The 19,595-nt window shown below is 47.4% G+C and overlaps 1 protein-coding gene across 2 annotated transcripts in view; it reads left to right on the forward strand.

Moving 5' to 3' along the window:
- DAW1 (dynein assembly factor with WD repeats 1) overlaps window positions 1–19,595 on the forward strand; it is a 182,039-nt gene that overhangs the window by 105,784 nt on the left and 56,660 nt on the right. For both annotated transcript variants that reach the window (XM_029617049.1, XM_029617051.1), the window contains exons 8-9: window positions 214–320; window positions 9,555–9,657. In XM_029617049.1, coding sequence (XP_029472909.1) covers window positions 214–320; window positions 9,555–9,657 — 210 coding nt within the window. The remainder of the gene's footprint in view (window positions 1–213; window positions 321–9,554; window positions 9,658–19,595) is intronic.

Here is a 19,595-nt window from a genome sequence, read left to right on the forward strand (position 1 = left end):
TGTAATTTCATGTACTCTAAATTTATTTTATTGAACTTTAATGGAATCATTCTTTTTTGTCACTTCTGTGAATGTTCTCAGTTATGGTATAAACGACTAAATATTATTGTCAAGACCCTGCTAAAAAATTTTCATTACACAATCTTAACTGTCAAATTATTTTAATAAATCATTCTAATAAATAAGCCTAATATGTTGTTATCTTATTAATAGGGGCATTCAGCAGAAATCATCTCATTATCTTTTAACACCACTGGCGACAGAATTATCACGGGTTCCTTTGACCACACTGTCTCAGTGTGGGATGTTGGAAACGGCAGGTACTGAAAATGTATAGTTTCATCTTGCGTATGTGTTTAACAAATACAGATTATGAAGTTCAATTTTTTTCTTTTGTGATCATGGAAGAAATGTATGCACTGTGCACAAATGAAACAAATGTTAACATTTTTGCTAACCTGCCTGAGGGAGTGTTCATAAAGGGCTTTTTCTAGGGCTGGAATCATCAGACCTTTGACTGGCATGTAGTATTTCTAAGTTCAACATCTCATCTCCTCTTAGATTATTAAGTGCTCTTGAAAGCAGTTTGAATGATACCAACTGAGTAATATCCCATATTACATCAATATATGAAAATAGAAAATCAGGAAGAATAGGCTTTGTAAAATACATTGTATGGCTTGCTGCAGTTAAATAAATGAAAGGGAAAAAGCTTCCTACTTGTTCCTTTGCACTGTTTCTTTAGAAAAAGAGCTGTTAGGTTTACTGTCAAATGATGCAGAGAACTGTTTTTGATTCCTGAATTGGGAATGCCACATTTCACAACAGCAGCCTTGACACCTAGTTTTTTTCCTGTGTACCTGGAGAAGAGAGATATAGTCTTCCAGCTGCCTTGGTTTATCACTTTTTCTATGCTGCACTGTGACACCTTCATTTTTTTGTAATCCATTAATAAACAAGGTATCTATGTGATTGTATTTTTGTATTCTTCTTAAAATGCTGTTTAATGGCTATTGGGATTAGGAACGGCTTCTGTTTTTCTTCCACTTTTCCCCTTTTCTTACCTAGAGGAGTATCAAAGTTAATAGCCATCCACAAATCACCAGAAATCAGTTGTCTTGGGGGAGACTGACAAAAGTGTGCATATAATATGTTCATCATCATCTCGTGAATGATCTAAACATCTCATTAAACGTTTATGAGGGATTTCAGTTTTCCTGTTGAGAAACTCTTTTTCTTCTCCTTGAAACCAGATGGAGTGAGATACTCCCCGCGTTTGGAGCATGATTCATGACAAACAGTTCAATATAACTAAGCATAATATATCAAATGGCTAGAAAATTGTATTATAATGAAATGATAATATGCTTAAGAGAAAGAGACAGGTAACCTTCAGTTATGTTGTATCTATATCAAATTGTTTAACCTCATGTCTCAAATAATAGACAAAAGTACAAAATTAATATAACCAAATCGTTCATAATAATTCCACAGATTATACAATTTTTAAATATAAAGCCAATATGAAAATTAAATCCAAATTATATTACACTTAGTTTAAGACCAATCATTAATCATAAGCAAAAACAAAATATATAGGGGGTTGATTTTAAAAGCAGCGTGCGGTTCCTGGCGCGTACACATGGATGCGCCAATTTTATAACATACGCGCGCATGTTATAAAATTCGATGGTCGTGTGCACATGCGGACTCGGATTTAAAAATCTGCGTGCGCATGTGCGGAATTTTCGCAAAATATGTGTGGCGATGCAATTGGGCCTCCCCCAGTTCTCTCACAGTCCGCTCCAATTAATGAGTGGACTGGGGGGAACTTCTCTACCCCCCCACCTAACCTTTTTCCCTCTTCCCCTCTCCTCCCCGCCCCCTAAACCTAACCTCACTATCCCCAAATTTTTATTTGGAGCAGAAGTAATCTCTGTGCTTCACCAGCTGCTGGTGTGCGCTTCCTCAGGACAGTTCTTCACCTCGGTAACAGGCTTGTGTGCTTGCTGTACCACTGGTTGTGCCTAATTATTCTGTTCCTTGTGTTTCCCCTGCCCCTTAGTCCTGTTTTGTGAGTTCGTCTGTGTGTATTGCTGTCCTTGGGCTTCCTTGTGGATTGAACTCTCGCTGGTCTCTGGATTTGATTTGCCTGCTGCTTGCCTCAAACCGTTGCTGAATTCTGGATTTGGTTTGTCTGCTGCCTGCCTCGACAACTTGTTGGACTCTGGATTTGGTTTGTCTGCCGCCTCCCTCGACCCCTAACTGGATTTTGGACTGAGATTGTGTGCCCGAATCCCCGACACTCAGTCTGATTTCAGACGGATTGATTTCTGCTTGTCTTGATCTCCTGTTCGTCCCTGGTCGAAACCTACTCTACAGTCTCCGTTCAGCCTCCAGCTCGAGGTAAGACGGTTACTTCCTTCCCTGGATCCACAAAAATTGTAACAGTTTGCCGAGGCCATGTATCCAGTAGATTTAACAGCCTTACAAGCTATTCCTGGCCTGGCCACTCGGGTTCAACAACAGCAGGGAGTCCTGGACCAAATGACGGGAATTCTTGAAAGACTTACGGCCCGAATGGACGCGCTTACCATTGTCACCCCAACACCAGCTCCGCCCCGCTTATCCACTAGTGCTGTTCTTTGACTGCCTCCTCCTCCTCGTTTCAATGGAGATCCTTGACAATGTAGAGGATTTATCAAACAGTACAAAATGCACTTTTCACTTCAGGCACCACTATTTCCCTCTAATAAAATTAAAAGTTACCTTCATCCTTTCTTTACTGGAGGGCCCAGCTCTAGCCTGGGCATCCCCACTTTGGGAATGAGACAGTTCATTACTGGACAATTTGGACCAATTTCTTACAGACATTTGGTTGGTTTTTGAAGAGTCAGGACGTTTGACCGCTAAAGCATCTGACCTATTACAAACTCATCAGGGCTCTTGCTTTGTTGGAGAATATGCTGTCCAGTTTCGGACATTGATGCTGAACTTCACTGGGGAGAGGATAGTCTTATAGCCATTTTCCATCAAGGACTATCAGAATCCATTAAGAATGAGTTGGCTGGATGAGACCCGCCAGACTCTTTAGAAAAATTCATCTGATTGGCAATTCGCCTGGATCTTAACTTTCAGGAAAGGTCTCGTGAGAGAGCCTCTCTTCGCCGTTCAGTACAACTAGCACTCTCATTTCAACATCCAGTTCTCCTCACCAAATCTCAAGAATCATGGTCCACTTCCTAGGAACCCAATGCAAATAGTCTGAGCCAGGATCTTGCCTGAAGAATGACAGCGACATCAGCAACATAATCTTTGTTTATACTATGCGGGGGCTGGTCATTATGCCGCATCCTGTCCCCTGAAACTGGGAAACTCTCAGACCTAGGATTGGTAGGAGATGCCACCTGGGTCATTCAATTTTCTCTCCGCAGATTTTAATTCCTGTCCATGGATAAGAACTTGATACATCTGCAAGCCTTTCTAGATATGGGGGCGGCTGGAAACTTCATTTAAGAGAATATTGTTCCAAATTTCCACGGAGCCACAGATAGTTGCTCTTATAGTATAGTCAGTTTCAGGGGAACCTCTGACAGAAAGGATCTCCTGCATCACAGTGCCATTGACTATGACTACTGGTCTTTTACACCAAGAGAGAATCTGTCTGTATGTGCTACCTCCCGTAGTTAACCAGTAATTGGGACTACCATGGCTGGAGTTCCTTGAAATTGGCGGAATGGAGCTCAGGATGCCATAAGGACTGTTTGATCCAAGTAAGGGTACCCACACTCAACATTCACCACTCAGTTCCAACCCTTCCTGGGTTACCCACTCCATACGCAGAATTTGTCGATGTCTTTAGTAAGCAGCGAGCTGAGACCTTACCTATGCATCGAGATTATGATTGTGCCATCAAACTACTTCCTGGAAAAATTCCCCCTCGGGGAAGAGTATACTCACTATCAGTTCCAGAAACAGAGGCTATGAATCAATATATCCAAGATAACTTAGCTCAAGGATTCATCAGGGCGTCTTCTTCCCCGGCGGGATCTGGGTTCTTTTTTGTTAGGAAAAGGGATGGGTTTCTCTGACCTTGTATCAACTACCGAGGCCTAAACGCCATTACAAAGAAAACCCGATACCCCCTGCCACTCATAACTGAGCTCTTTGATCGACAGATATTTACTAAACTAAACTAGATCTACGGGGAGCCTATAATCTGGTTCATATTCGAGAATGAGACGAATGGAAAACTGCCTTCAACACACGCAATGGCCACTACAAATATTTAGTTATGCCATTTGATTTATGCAACGCTCCAGCATAAATGGTAAATGACATATTCCGAGATCTTTTATATTCACATGTTGTCGTATATCTAGATGATATCTTCATCTTTTCCAAGACTGTAAACCAACATCAGGATCATGTATGACAAGTTCTCCAACACCTGCATGAAAATAAATTGTACAACAAGTTAGAAAAATGTTTTTCACCAAGAATAATTACCTTTCTTGGGATACGTAATTTCCAAATTACGGATGGACCCAGGAAAACTTATGACAATTCTGGATTGGCCTCAACCTCTTCCCTCCCCTCCCAATCTCTCATTCTCTTTCCTTTCCCTCTCAATCACAATCCGCCATATTACTTCCCCTGTCCAGTGGACCTTGTCGTCGTCTTCCTGTTGGTGAGAAGTCCACCAGCAGGTAATCATTTGGCTCACCGCTAGACATCCAGTGCCTAGCTCCATCTCTCTCATATGTACATGTTCTTATACACACACAAGCTCCCTCTCTTTCCTATGCACATGCTCAAGCTCCTGTTTTCTCATTCACACATGCACATGCTTCCTTTCTCTCAGGTACACATGCTTACACAAAAACTCTCTCACTCATACACACAGGCTCTCACATACATATATATACAAACTCCCTCTCTCTCATGTACACATGCTCTCACGCACATACATACATGCTCACACATACACAAATGCTTCCTCTCTCTCATACACATGCGCTTACTCCTTCCTTTGCCTTTCATTGAATCTGAGGGGGAAGATGTGAGGTCCTATGGCCGCCTCCTGACAGGCTGCTGGCGGATTGGGATGTGCTGGTGGCCTCATGGCCTCTTGATTTTGGTAGCGGTGACCGGCGGTTGAGGATGTGTGGCCTGCGGAATCTTCTTGATTTCAGCCGGCGGGTGGGTCAGCTAGACTGAACTTTTCTTCAGTTGCTGAGATATGGGGTCTGTAGTGGCTTCAATTGGCCTTTCCTTCGCAGCACAATAGCTGCTGGAGGCCTGTGCTCACAGGGCTAAAGACGATCCTGCTCTGCTTCTTTAGGCATGCTGCTGACAGCATGCACTTCCGGTCTTTCCGCGAGACCCAGATGATGTTTTTCATATGGGCCTGCTTCTGAAGGAGGGCCCGGAGTTTTCAGTTATGCACTGAAAAAAATACAAAAAAGTTGCCTGGGCGCCCTGGCCCCTCACCCCCCAACCCCTCCCTTGTTACGCCACTGAACCATACCAACATTACTTGTAGCTGCAAAAATGTATATCTGTCTCTGTCTTGGACTGGTCATGGTATGGAGGCAGCATTCACAGCCCCTGAGGAAAGGGAATCTTAACTATTGAACAATGGTGACATCTATTGGCTAGATTCAAGATGCACACATGGATGAAGCTGCAGTCTGTGGCCCTGATTATGGATTTGTACTATGATGGCTGTAACTAAATGGAAGTGGTGGCAGAGTTAAAATGGAGAAGAAATCCAGGTAGTTGTGAATGAAGGCTCAAGACACCCTAGTCCTAGTAAAAGCTGGTTTTGATTGACCTGGAAGCCCAAAGGAGCAGGAGGAAACTGCTCTGCCAAAAAATTACTATGCAGTTAATTATAAAAACTCAGGCTTCTCATACATGTTTATATAGAGAGATACTGCTGTACAGCTTGGAGGAGCGGACTGGTGGTTAGAGCTGTGGGCTAAGAACCAGGGAAGCCAGAATTCAGATCCAGCTTCTCTCACTGATGCTGCTCATGATCTTGAGGCAAGTCATGACATTGTCCATTGCCTCAGGTACCAATATAGATTGTAAGCTTTTTGGGGCACAGACCTACTTACTGGATCTGAATTTGTAACTCACTTGAGCACAAGTTTGGAAAGTCACATAATTAAATTCAAATAGCTGTACAATATACTGTTCTTGTAAAGATAATTCCTTTGCATTCTGGCAGGTCAGTCCCCACCAGTGGGGTTATGCACCTCTGCCAGCAGAAGGAGATGAACGAAAAGCTGATAGACCTGCCCTGACATCAGCCAGCCAATATTCTCCGTCTCTCAGCAGATGGTGGACAGGCATTTCCCTATGTGGGATTCGCTGTGAGCAAGAAAGTAAAGATAGAAAGGAAGAAAGAAGTGCAAAAGGAGACATCACCAGACAAGACATTTATATAGCACTGCTTGCCTCCTGAGGTGATACCATTCTGTCCCTCACACAGTAGAGTGCCTTGAGTCCGGTAGCCTTGGGAGGCATGAATTTAAAATTAAATTAGCAGTTGTAGGCCGAGAGAGGCTCAGTGATGAAGGCTTTCGCCCTCTCACCCTGTAGCCGGGACCCGTTCCTGCTCTCAGCCAGGGAGCGCTGAGTTCAGGTAAAAGTTTTTAGTTTATATAAAAAAAAAAAAAGTAGGAGAAGAAAGAGAGGATATTTCCTACTCGGTCTGTTTCCTCAGCGTTCGGCCTTCCTGCTCACGTCTCTGGGGAGTTCTGTGAGATCGTGGTGGTAGATCAGGCACAGTGGGTTGTGCAGCCGTTTGGCTAGGCTCCGTTCTCCCTTTTTGGCACGTAGTAGGCCGCGAGGGTGATTTTTCATGGTGCGTCCCTGTTGTGCGTTTGTTGCCGACTGACCAACATTGGGTGTCCTTGTTTCTGATTGCACACCTGGATGCCTAACTTGGGCATTCCTTGGGCGTGTATGTACCTGGGTGCCCGATTTGAATGTCTGGTTTTGGCAAGTGTACTATGCATGTGTTCCTGGAAGCACATTTTTTGTGTGTCCATTTTGGGCACAGCTTTTATGTGCGGATACCTGACGGCACATTTTGTGCATCTAGCTGGGCACATGCCTATACCTCACTGAACGACTTACAACCATGGTGCCCATGATGATGAAGTCTAGGTGCTTATCAATTTGTGCTGTATGCCATATCAGGGCGATACAGCCAGAGCTTTCCTTAAGACTGTGTCTGCACTGACTGGTCGCTCATAGGGATTTAGCTCCTTCTGATTTTGCCGATGATGGTCCATCTCATCGGTCTGAGGGGAATGGGACTAGGGTGACACAATTCTGTTGTCCCCTCCTTCAGTTGATTCATGGGCTAACTCCTCAGGGAAAACTTGCTCTCAGGATGTCAGGTTCGGACCCATCCTCCTCTTCCTGGGTGAAATTCTTCGAGGGATTACAGTTATTTCTACAGGGACAGTCTTCTGAGTCAATTATATCTACTGATTTAGGTCCATGCGCTCAGAGTTCTTCTCTGCCTGCCACCACGATCAAGCGCCATGGTGCAGTGTGGCCTGACAAGGCTCAAATGCAGATGGATCAAAATAACACTGATTATGATGGTGATGGCTCTCCTGTGGAGGAAGAGGAGATTCACCCAGATTTGGAACCACATACAACTCTTCTCTGTTACCTAGCATGATCTCTCAGACTTACAGTTCATTATCCTGAGGCTTCCATCTCATCCCCCGGGCTCTAGCCTCTTACCCTGCTTGCAGTGATCCATCCACCCTAGCCCAGAATCCCTTTCTGTATTGGGAGGCCCTTTAAGGGCTTCTGAGGAAGTTTCTCATATACTCCCAACATACTGCATGTTCAACCATGTTTTTAATGAGGAAATGTCAGCATGGGGAATCCTGTCCTCATAACTGATTAAGGGATATAGTCTTATTACTATAACTGAAGGGTGTAGAGGGATGGGCATAGGAATACAGAGCCTCTCCCTCTATGACCAGAGAGGGTCAGGGGATGGGTATAGGGAGGCAGAGCCTCTCCCTTCTAGAACTGGAGGAAGGTTAGGGGATGGAAATAGGAATACATAGCCTCTCCCCTCTAGGACAGGAGGAGGGTCAGGGGATGAGTATAGAGAGGCAGAGCCTCTCCCCTCTAGGACTGGAGGAGGGTCAGGGGATGGGTATAGGGAGGCAGAGCCTCTCCCCTCTACGACTGGAGGAAGGTCAGGGGATGGGTATAGGGAGGCAGAGCCTCTCCCCTCTAGGACTGGAGGAAGGTCAGGGATTGGATATAGGAATACAGAGCCTCTCCCCTCTAGGACTGGAGGAGGGTCAGGGGATGGGTATAGGGAGGCAGAGCCTCTCCCTTCTAGGACTGGAGGAAGGTCAGGGGATGGGTATAGGGAGGCAGAGCCTCTCCCTTCTAGGACTGGAGGTGGGTCAGGTGATGGGTATAAGGAAGCAGAGCCTCTCCCCTCTAGGAGGTGTTCAATGGATGGGAATAGGGAGGTAGAGCCTCTTTCCTCTAGGACTGGGTCAGGGGATGGGTATAGGGAGGCAGAGCCTCTCACCTCTAGGAGAGGAGGAGGGTCAGGGGATGGGTATAGGGAGGCAGAGCCTCTCATTTCTAGGACTGGAGGAAGGTCAGGGGATGGATATAGGAATACAGAGCCTCTCCCCTCTAGGGCTGGAGGAGGGTCAGGGGATGGGTATAGGGAGGCAGAGCCTCTCATCTCTAGGAGGTGTTAAGGGGACGGGAATAGGGAGGTAGATCCTCTCCTTTCTAGGACTGGAGGAGGGTCAGGGGATGGGAATAGGGAGATAGAGCCTCTCACCTCTAGGAGAGGAGGCGAGGCAGCCTAGGGCAGGTCAATCCCAGAACTGCCCTAGGCTGCTGATGTTGAATTTATGATTAGCCTTTTTAGGGTGAACGTTGTAGGGTGTTAATCCTGCTCTTCGATGAAGACTGGTAAGTGACTTTTCTAGCCCCTTAGTTTAATGCAGATGTCACTTCTTTTGTCTGAGCTCAGTGTTTCTGTTGGATTGGAAGCATGAGTAGTTGACTATTAATGTTCAAGTATAATCAGTTTGTCCACAGTTTGGCTTTTCCAGAGAATACTGGCGAGCTGATGTTGGGGCAGGACTATATAGCCATTACATCAGCTTTTGCTTAGTCTCCATCTGCGGGCAGAGGTGCATAACCCAGTGGTGGGGACTAACCTGCCCTTATTAGGGGAAACAATTATCAGGTAAGTTGTAATTTCTCCATAAATGCAATTTTAGGCTTATCTAATGATTTTCCATTTCTATTTGATGAACTGCTGCTTTATTAAAAGTGTATCAAGTAGAGTTCTTTTATTTTTTGCATAATCAATGAAAATCCAGTAAACAACACCTGAACTCAGGGTTGCTTGTAAGCTGCTTATGTGTCCATTCCCCATCTTAAAGGAAAGCCAGTACGTTTGTTAGTTTAGCGTTATGAATGCTATGGTTTTCAACCAATGTTAAATTGTAATAAATGTTTAAATATTTTTGTAGGAGGGTGAATACTCTTATTGGTCATCGAGGTGAAATTAGCAGTGCACAGTTCAACTGGGACTGCTCTTTAATAGCCACTGGATCAATGGACAAAACCTGTATGGTGAGAGAAAATCACTATTTAACTATTAAACCTACTTGGGGTGCTGAAATTTTGCTCAAATCTAAGGCCAGATTCTTAGGAGCCAGCCAAATGAACTGAGTCCTATTTAGGTTGTTGGCTTTGATCAGCCCCATATGAGCCACTGGACAGTGGTATAGGGGAGATTATAAGGGCCACACTCTCTGTAAATTAGAGAAAAAATACCTCCATCCCATTCACTCTCTTCTCTGTTCCCATTTCCTGTTGCTCAGTCTTCTCCAAAGCGAGGAGCCTAGCCACCACCTACAATAGCAATCGACAAAGGAGATTAAACAAGTAAGCAAAATTGAAAGAACCTCCCTTACCTGAAATTGCTAATGTTTACTCCTCTGATGATAGTCCTGGAGATCAAAACATCATCAGTTTCGGGTAAAGAGTAGTTCTTTTAATTTTTATTTTCTTGCTTAATCTTCATTGTCTATAACTGGCTTCTCCTTTCCTCCCCTTTTTATGCCTCCATTTTTCCCACTTTTCCATCTCCTCCTTTCTGTGTTTTCTCTCATTCATTCCTTACCCCTCCCCCATGCATTTTATAAGGTGTCAGCTCCTGCCCCTCCCCAAAAAGCATAAAAAATAGCATTTGTTTAATGTTACTTGTGCATACTATGGGGTGGATCTACTGAATGCCACTATCAGCATGCAGGCTAACCCTTTTAGCATACTCTAACTAATTGCTAATTCATTATCAATTTAGAGGGAGTGTTGATCTCTGATAAATTTAGCTCCTACTCAACGATTGGTATTAAATGTTGCCAGTATGCTAGCATTTAACATAGTGTTAAAGTCATGTTGTTGGGGCCTCTACGAGCTAAAAATCCATCCCCACTATGATGCTTTTCTCTTACCCTCCCTAATAACTGAAAATGCCTTTTGGGGGGTCCTCCTTTCCTGTCTCCTCCACCCCCGTAACAAAACAAAAAATACTCTCTGGGGCCTCTGATTCTTCTCAGTCCCACTGTTGGGAAGAACGGAATTCGTGGATCCTTGGGCCGGCTGACTGGAGAACACACTCCGGTCGATGGGAAAGGAGCCGGTAGGCGGAACAAGGCAGGTGCAGCGAAGATAGAGTTCACCCTGGAAACCCGAGACCCCCCCAGGAGGAGCCCGTAGGGGTCCGGGTCGCTGGGACTTAGGAGATCCGAAGGTAGGAGTCAGAAGAGTCGAGCAGGAGTTCAGTGGTCGAGGCAGGCAGAAGACAAGCGAGACGAGCAGAAGTCCAGTGGTCGAGGCAGGCAGAAGACAAGCGAGACGAGCAGGAGTCCAGTGGTCGAGGCAGGCAGAAGACAAGCGAGACGAGCAGAAGTCCAGTGGTCCAGGCAGGCAGAAGACAAGCGAAAGCTGGAAGTACTGGAACGATGCCGCAGGGAACAAACAGAACAAGGAAACTGGAACAAGGCAGGACCGGGACGTCGCTGGAACACAGGAACAAACAGGAACCAAGGAACAACAGGAGCAAGCAAGATCCAGCTGGAAGCAACTAAGCACTCACAGGAGCGACCTCGTTGCAAGGCGAAGTAGGAGAGACTGAGCTGGCTTTAAATAGGGAACCAGCGTCTGACGTCAGATTGTGGGCGGTTCAGCACCTCCTGGTGCTGGACCTACAAAAGCCGTCCCCTCGCGCGCGTTCCTGGGCAGGGGGAGGAGCTGAAATGAGGCTCGGCGGCGTCTCCACGAGGGAGACGCCATTGGCATGCTGCCGGGCAGGCCTGGACCCCGGAGGAGCGCGGCAGAGACGGAGGGACGCGGCAGCGCTGGGGAAGTCGGCCCGGAGGTAGGAAGCCGGTCGCCAGCCTGGCGACCGGAATCGCAACAGTACCCCCTCCTTTACGCCCCCTCTTCAAAGGACCGGGTTTATGGGGATGGTCCAAATGAAATTGGCGCAGGAGAGATTTGTCTAAGATGTTGCGAGCAGGTTCCCAAGTATTATCCTCGTCTCCGCATCCCTCCCATGCAAGTAAATACTCCCACCGTCTGTTGAGGAACCGAGCATCCAAAACGTCCCGTACTTGGAAAGTGGGATCATCGTCCGTGGGAGCTGGAGAAGACTGAGGTGGTCGAGGATGGAATCTAGAGAGTATGAGTGGTTTCAGTAGAGAGACGTGAAAGACGTCATGAATGCGCAAGGTGCTGGGCAGCCGTAAGCGGTAAGATACCAAACCCACTCTTTCCGCTATCCGAAAAGGACCGCAAAATTTAGGTGCAAGCTTTTTGGAAGGTTGGCGAAGATGGAGATTCTTAGTACTGAGCCATACCTTGTCTCCTGGAAGATACTGGGGGGCAGGTCTCCGATGTTGATCGACATAGCGTTTAGAAAAGAGAGCGACTCTTTGAAGACGACGTTGAGTGGAAGCCCAGAGTCTCCCCAGTTGGTTAGCGCTAGACTGGGTGGCAGGAGAAGAGACAGGTACTGGAACTGGCAAGGGTGGTTTCAGCTGTTTACCGTAGACGATCTGAAAGGGGGACCTTCCAGTTGCAGTATGTACGTGATTGTTGTAAGCGAACTCAGCCCAGGGCAACAAATCCACCCAATTGTCTTGTCTATGATTGATGAAAGCTCGCAAGAATAGTTTCAAAGACCGGTTCATTCGTTCAGTTTGGCCGTTGCTCTGTGGATGAAAGGCAGTAGAGAAACTTAACTGAATCTTGAACTTTTTGCATAGAGCTTTCCAGTACCGGGCGGTGAATTGAGGACCACGGTCTGAAACGATGTCTTGAGGCAAACCATGGATGCGAAAAATATGATGACAGAACAGAGAGGCCAACTCAGTAGCAGAAGGAAGTTTAGCAAGTGGCACGAAGTGAGCCATCTTAGAAAAACGGTCCACTGTGACCCATACTACCGTCTTGCCGCGAGAAGATGGAAGTTCTACTATAAAGTCCGTGGCAATATGTGTCCAAGGTTCCGTAGGAACGGGTAATGGCTGTAACAACCCCCTCGGGGAGCCATTCAGAGGCTTTTGCAGGGCGCACGTGGGGCATGAGCCAACATAAAGATCAATGTCACGCCGAAGACCAGGCCACCAATAAAAGCGGTTAATCAGGTCTAGGGTTCTTCGTGCTCCCGCATGCCCTCCAGTGAGGGAGTCATGTCCCCACGCCAAAACTTTTTTACGAAGTCCTTGGGGTACAGTGACCTTGGTAGTCGAATCAAGAGGAGTAACGCTTAATTGGACACATGCAGGATCCAGAATATGTTGCAGTGCTTCCTCTTCCTCAAACTGAGTGGTGCGAGAAAGGGCGTCCGCCCAGGCATTCTTTTCCGCGGGCCGGTACTTGAGCGTAAAATCAAAGCGGCTGAAGAACAGCGACCATCTCGCCTGACGGGGATTTAGTCGTTGAGCTTGAGCTAAGTACTGTAAGTTTTTATGGTCGGTATAAACAGTCACTGGGTAGTTTGCTCCCTCCAACCACTGTCTCCATTCTTCGAAGGCAAGTTTGATGGCAAGGAGTTCCTTGTCTCCAATGCCATAGTTGCATTCAGCAGGCGAGAATTTTTTGGAGAAGTAGGAGCAAGGCATTAATTTGCCTGAGGCATCGTGTTGACTAAGCACGGCTCCAACTGCTAGACTGGAAGCGTCTACCTCAACGATGAAAGGGTACTGCGGGTTCGGGTGGCGTAAGCAAGAGGCTTGCAAAAATGCTTGTTTTAGTTCTTCAAAAGCTAGGCAAGCATCAGAAGGCCAGTCATGGGTGTTGGCCCCCTTGCGGGTAAGTGCGGTGAGGGGAGCCACCTTTCGGGAGTAGTATGGTATAAAGTGTCTGTAAAAGTTAGCAAAGCCGAGAAATCGTTGGAGAGCCTTTAAGCCAGAAGGACGAGGCCAATTGGTAATAGCGGAAACCTTCTCTGGGTCCATCTGGAATCCAGTGGAAGACACAATGTACCCCAAAAAGGGGAGTGAGTCACACTCGAACTGACACTTCTCAAGTTTGGCGTATAGATGGTTATCTCTCAAGACTTGTAATACACGTTTGACGTGATGACGATGTGTGTGCAGATCTGGAGAGTAGATCAAGACATCGTCGAGGTATACGATGACGAAGGAGTGGAGCATCTCACGAAGTACCTCGTTCATGAGGTTCTGGAAGACGGCTGGGGCGTTACATAACCCGAAGGGCATTACCAGATATTCATAGTGCCCGTCTCGGGTGTTGAAGGCCGTCTTCCATTCGTCTCCTGGACGGATACGAACCAGGTTGTAAGCCCCACGTAGATCGAGTTTCGTGAAAACTTTAGCTCCTTGTAATCTGTCAAGTAATTCAGGTATCAAAGGAAGCGGATACCGGTCCTTCTTAGTGATGGTATTCAACCCTCTGTAATCTATGCAGGGTCTGAGGGTACCGTCTTTCTTTGCTACGAAAAAGAAGCCCGCCCCAGCAGGTGAGTGTGAGGGGCGAATGAAGCCCTTGGCAAGGTTTTCAGAAATATAGTCTGACATAGCCCGAGTTTCAGGTAACGACAGGGGGTAGACTCTGCCTCGTGGTGGAGTGGTGCCAGGAAGGAGTTCAATAGCGCAGTCGAAAGGTCGATGAGCCGGAAGAAGTTCTGCTTTCTTTTTAGAGAAGACATCTGAAAATTCTTGATAACCTGAAGGGAGCTCTAAAGCTGCTTGGCAACACGGAACTGTGGGTCTCAGAGGCAAGTCCAGGCAGTGTTGAAAGCAGAAAGGACTCCATTGGGCAATTTGCAGAGAATCCCAATGAATTAGTGGTGTGTGCAGTTGCAGCCACGGAAGCCCCAACACTATGGGATGCACTGATTTCTCCAGCACCAGAAAGGAGATGCTTTCAGAATGAAGGATTCCGGTCCGAAGAGTGAGAGTCTTAGTGATTTCAGAGATGTCACCTGGCAACGGTGTGCCTCGAATAGAGGTGACCCGCAACGGAGGTTCTCTGGGTATTGTTGGAAGTCCGAGCTGATGTACTAGTTCTTTCAAAATAAAGTTCCCTCCAGCCCCAGAATCAATAAAGGCTAAAGTTTGGAATGAACCTTCTGGATATACCAAGGTCACAGGTACTGTACATTGAGGAGCAGCATTAAGACAACCTAGGGAGATCTCCTCTCTCCGCCCTAGGCTCAGACGTTTTCCGGCCTCAGTGGACACTGAGCCAGAAGGTGACCCTTGGTACCACAGTACAGACATAGTCCAAGGGAACGCCGACGCTTCCTTTCTTCCTCGGTTAAAGGTGTCCGTCCAATCTGCATGGGCTCTTCAGTGGGTTTATGAGCCGAAGTGGACGGTGTCCGGAGAGAAGCGGCCAGAGGTCTTGAGAAGGAGGGAGCCAGAGAAACTGGTCGATGAACCACTCGACCCTCCTTAGCGCGTTGCTGTAAGCGCCGGTCTATCTTCCCGGCTAAGTCTATCACCTCGTTCAAGGTGGGAGGAACGTCTCGAGCCATCAGCTCGTCCTTGATACGACCGGCGAGACCCTCCAAGAAAATACCTCGCAAGCAATCGTCCTGCCACCCTAATTCCATAGCCAGGGTGCGGAACTCGATTGCGTAGTCTGCCAGCGAAAGAGGCCCTTGTTTCAACTGAAGAATTTCCGTAGTGGCGGTAGTTTGACGAGCAGGCTCATCAAAGGTTTGTTTGAAATGAGCCACAAAGCCATTTAGGTCGTGCAGCATAGAGTCCTGATGTTCCCACAAGGGGGATGCCCATAGCATCGCCTTCCCATCTAGTAGTGACAAAATATATGCCACCTTGACGGCATCAGAGGGGAATTGCCCCGGCAGTAGGGAAAAGCGAATGAAACATTGGTTCAAGAAGGCCCTGCACGTCTTGGCATCTCCAGAATAATGCGTGGGAGCCGGAAGTTGAGTTGGTACTGAAGACTGTGGTGCTGGAGCCGGAGGCGGAGGCGGGGCTGCCTCAGGAGGCCGGGCATCTAGGCGACTTGCCAGGCGGTCGACTGTAGCAGCCAATAGTTCAAGACATTGCTGTTGCTGCTGAATTCTTTGGGCCATTCCCGGAATGGCTTGCAGACCAGAAGCGTCCGCCGGATCCATGGCTTTGCAAACTGTTGGGAAGAACGGAATTCGTGGATCCTTGGGCCGGCTGACTGGAGAACACACTCCGGTCGATGGGAAAGGAGCCGGTAGGCGGAACAAGGCAGGTGCAGCGAAGATAGAGTTCACCCTGGAAACCCGAGACCCCCCCAGGAGGAGCCCGTAGGGGTCCGGGTCGCTGGGACTTAGGAGATCCGAAGGTAGGAGTCAGAAGAGTCGAGCAGGAGTTCAGTGGTCGAGGCAGGCAGAAGACAAGCGAGACGAGCAGAAGTCCAGTGGTCGAGGCAGGCAGAAGACAAGCGAGACGAGCAGGAGTCCAGTGGTCGAGGCAGGCAGAAGACAAGCGAGACGAGCAGAAGTCCAGTGGTCCAGGCAGGCAGAAGACAAGCGAAAGCTGGAAGTACTGGAACGATGCCGCAGGGAACAAACAGAACAAGGAAACTGGAACAAGGCAGGACCGGGACGTCGCTGGAACACAGGAACAAACAGGAACCAAGGAACAACAGGAGCAAGCAAGATCCAGCTGGAAGCAACTAAGCACTCACAGGAGCGACCTCGTTGCAAGGCGAAGTAGGAGAGACTGAGCTGGCTTTAAATAGGGAACCAGCGTCTGACGTCAGATTGTGGGCGGTTCAGCACCTCCTGGTGCTGGACCTACAAAAGCCGTCCCCTCGCGCGCGTTCCTGGGCAGGGGGAGGAGCTGAAATGAGGCTCGGCGGCGTCTCCACGAGGGAGACGCCATTGGCATGCTGCCGGGCAGGCCTGGACCCCGGAGGAGCGCGGCAGAGACGGAGGGACGCGGCAGCGCTGGGGAAGTCGGCCCGGAGGTAGGAAGCCGGTCGCCAGCCTGGCGACCGGAATCGCAACACCCACCCCCTTCTTATTTGGGGAAATCCCTTCAGCCCGCATAGTCAGTGAACGCCATGCTGTCGTAACCTGCACACTGTTTCACACATTTATTTATTTATTTGTTGCTTTTATAAACCGTCAATCTGTGGGCACAGTCTTAACGGTATACAAAGTTATAACAATAAAACAATACAATTGCAATATAAAATAAAAAATAAAAGAATAAATAAAAACAAGTAAGAGGCATGCAAAGTAAAAAGCATATAAAATAAAAATAAAAAACAACTAAAAGCATACAAAATAAAAACAAGCAGAAAACGATCTCAATAATTATGGGGTAGATTTTCAAAGGGATACGCGCGTATCCCCGGAAAACCTACCCCAAACCCCCCCTGCGTGTGCCGAGCCTATTTTGCATAGGCTCGGCGGCGCGCGCAAGCCCCGGGACGCACATTGCATGGAGAGGTGTGCCGGGGGGGGTGTGGCGGTCATGACGCGGCGTTTCGGGGGCATGGCGCGGGTGACACAGCGTTTCGGGGGCGGCGCCGCAGGTGTGGTTTCGGCCCAGGGGTGTTCCGGGGGCGTGGCCGCGCCCTCCGGAACAGCCCCTGGGTCGGGTGATGGCGTGCCAGCAGCCTGCTGGCGCGCGCAGATTTACGTCTGCCTCCAGCAGGCGTAAATCCCACGATAAAGGTAGGGGGGGTTTAGATAGGGCCGGGGGGGTGGGTTAGGTAGGGGAAAGGAGGGGAAGGTGAGGGGAGGGCGAAAGAAAGTTCCCTCCGAGGCCGCTCCGATTTTGGAGCGGCTTCTGAGGGAACAGAGGCAGGCTGTGCGGCTCGGCGCACGCAGGCTGCCCAAAATCGGCAGCCTTGCGCGCGCCGATCCCGGATTTTAATGGATACGCGTGGCTACGCGCGTATCTATTGAAATCCCGTGTATTCTTGTTCGCGCCTGGTGCGCGAACAAAAGTACGCGCTCGCACAAAATTCTAAAATCTACCCCAGCGTGTTACTAGTATGCTATGGCTGATAGAGGAATTTAAGAGCCAAGTTTTCAACATCTTTTTAAAGGTCTTAAGATCTTTTTGCAATTGTAGCTCACAAGGAATTTGATTCCACATCGTTGGTCCTGCTATAGAAAAAGCTCTCTTCCTGACTTCTGAAAGGTGGGCAGATGTAATTAAAGGGACTGTTAACAGCCCTTTATTAGCTGATCTCAAGGTTCTTTCCAGAGTGTCAGGCCGATACAGTAAAGTCCGCGGGAGAGCGAGCGAAGTCCCGCTCTCCCGGCGTGTGCACCGGCCACTCGCCGGCGCGCGCGATGCAGTATTTAAATGAGGCCCGGCGGTAGATCCGGGCAAAAGGAGGCGCAAGGGACACTAGCGCGTCCCTAGCACCTCCTTTTTGACAGGAGCGGCGGCTGTCAGCGGGTTTGACAGACGACGCTCAATTTTGCCGGTGTTGGTTCTCGAGCCCGCTGACAGCCACGGGCTCGGAAACCGGACCTTGGCAAAATTGAGCGTCTGGTTTTCGGCCCGACAGCCGCTGGCCGAATTCAAAATTTTTATTTTTATTTTTTTACCTTTTTTTACTCTTCGGGACCTCCGACTTAATATCGCCATGATATTAAGTTGGAAGGTGCACAGAAAAGCAGTTTTTACTGCTTTTCTGTGCACTTTTCTGGTGCCAGAAGGTTGGCGCTAATTTCTGAAAGTAAAATGTGTGGCTTGGCTGCACATTTTACTTTCTGTTTCCCGCGCGCATACCTAATAGGGCCATCAACATGCATTTGCATGTTGAGGGCGCTATTAGGTGCTGCGGGTTGGACGCGCGTTTTCCTCCCCTTATTGAATAAGGGGTAAGGGAAAACGCACGTCCAAGACCAGGCTAACAGTGCGCTCCGTCGGAGTGCACTGTACTGTATCGGCCTGTGTGTAAGTGAAGTTGAGCAGTGAGCCGTTCTGTGTTGTCACAGTATATAGATTTGTGGATTAAACATAATATTTTATTATCAATGCGGAAATTGATAGGTAACCAGTGAAGATTGATTAAAGTAGGTGTAATGTGATCAAATTTTTTTCCACCACAGAGAACTCTTGCAGTGGCGTTATGAAGTAACTGCAAGGGTCTAATACTGATTGAAAGTAGACCAAATAAGATTGCATTGCAATAATCAGTTGTGGAGAATATTAAAGTTTGAAGAACTGTTCTAAAATCATTAAAATCTAATAGCGGTTTCAATCGTTTTAGAACATAGAGTTTATAAAAACCATCTTTGATTTTGTGGTTTATTTCAGCTTTTAGTTTTAATTCATGATCAATAATAACTCCTAAGTCTCTTACTTGGGGGACCGAATTAATATGCATAGTATTCATTTTAAAATTGAACTCCTTATTGATGGTACTTTTCCTAGTCAGTAGAATAATTTCTGTTTTTTGATGGTTTAGAATCAAGTTGGTTTCAGACTTTCCTTTTAGGTGAAAAGGTTCTTCATTCCTAAGACTGCAAGAGATCTGTCACCCTCTACTTGGAACGCACTCAAGCCTTTAGAAAATTTACCCAGTCTTTGTTTCTTTTGACCCCCAATAGACCGGGGACTGTGGTGACAAAGTGCAAGTTGTCAGGGATATTCAGTGGGATAAATTTCCTGCTGCACATCCTCTAATAAATTTATCCAGTTAGGCTTCAGAGTTATCCAGGAACATGTATCTGGATAACTGTAAGCTTACTATATTCAAAAGAATAATATGCTGGAAGCCGCTGGGAATGGTACGAGAATATCATGATCCCAGCAACAGGGAAGGACCTGGGATGAAAGGGAAAGAATTAAAAATGGGAAAGCCCCCAGGCCGTTGCAAATGATGGTTTATGACACTGTAACCCCAGCAGAGCCTGATTTCTATTGGGTTGAAACTCAAAGGAGCAAGAAGAAACTGCCTGGCTTCACCTGGCGAAACAGTATTCAACAAACGATTTCCTTCCCATGAACAGGGCAAGGCTGAGCACTGCTTCCCATACCAAAGGCCAAGCCACCATGGCAATC

The sequence above is a fragment of the Rhinatrema bivittatum genome, chromosome 9, assembly GCF_901001135.1.
Source record: "Rhinatrema bivittatum chromosome 9, aRhiBiv1.1, whole genome shotgun sequence".
Lineage (NCBI taxonomy): Eukaryota > Metazoa > Chordata > Amphibia > Gymnophiona > Rhinatrematidae > Rhinatrema > Rhinatrema bivittatum.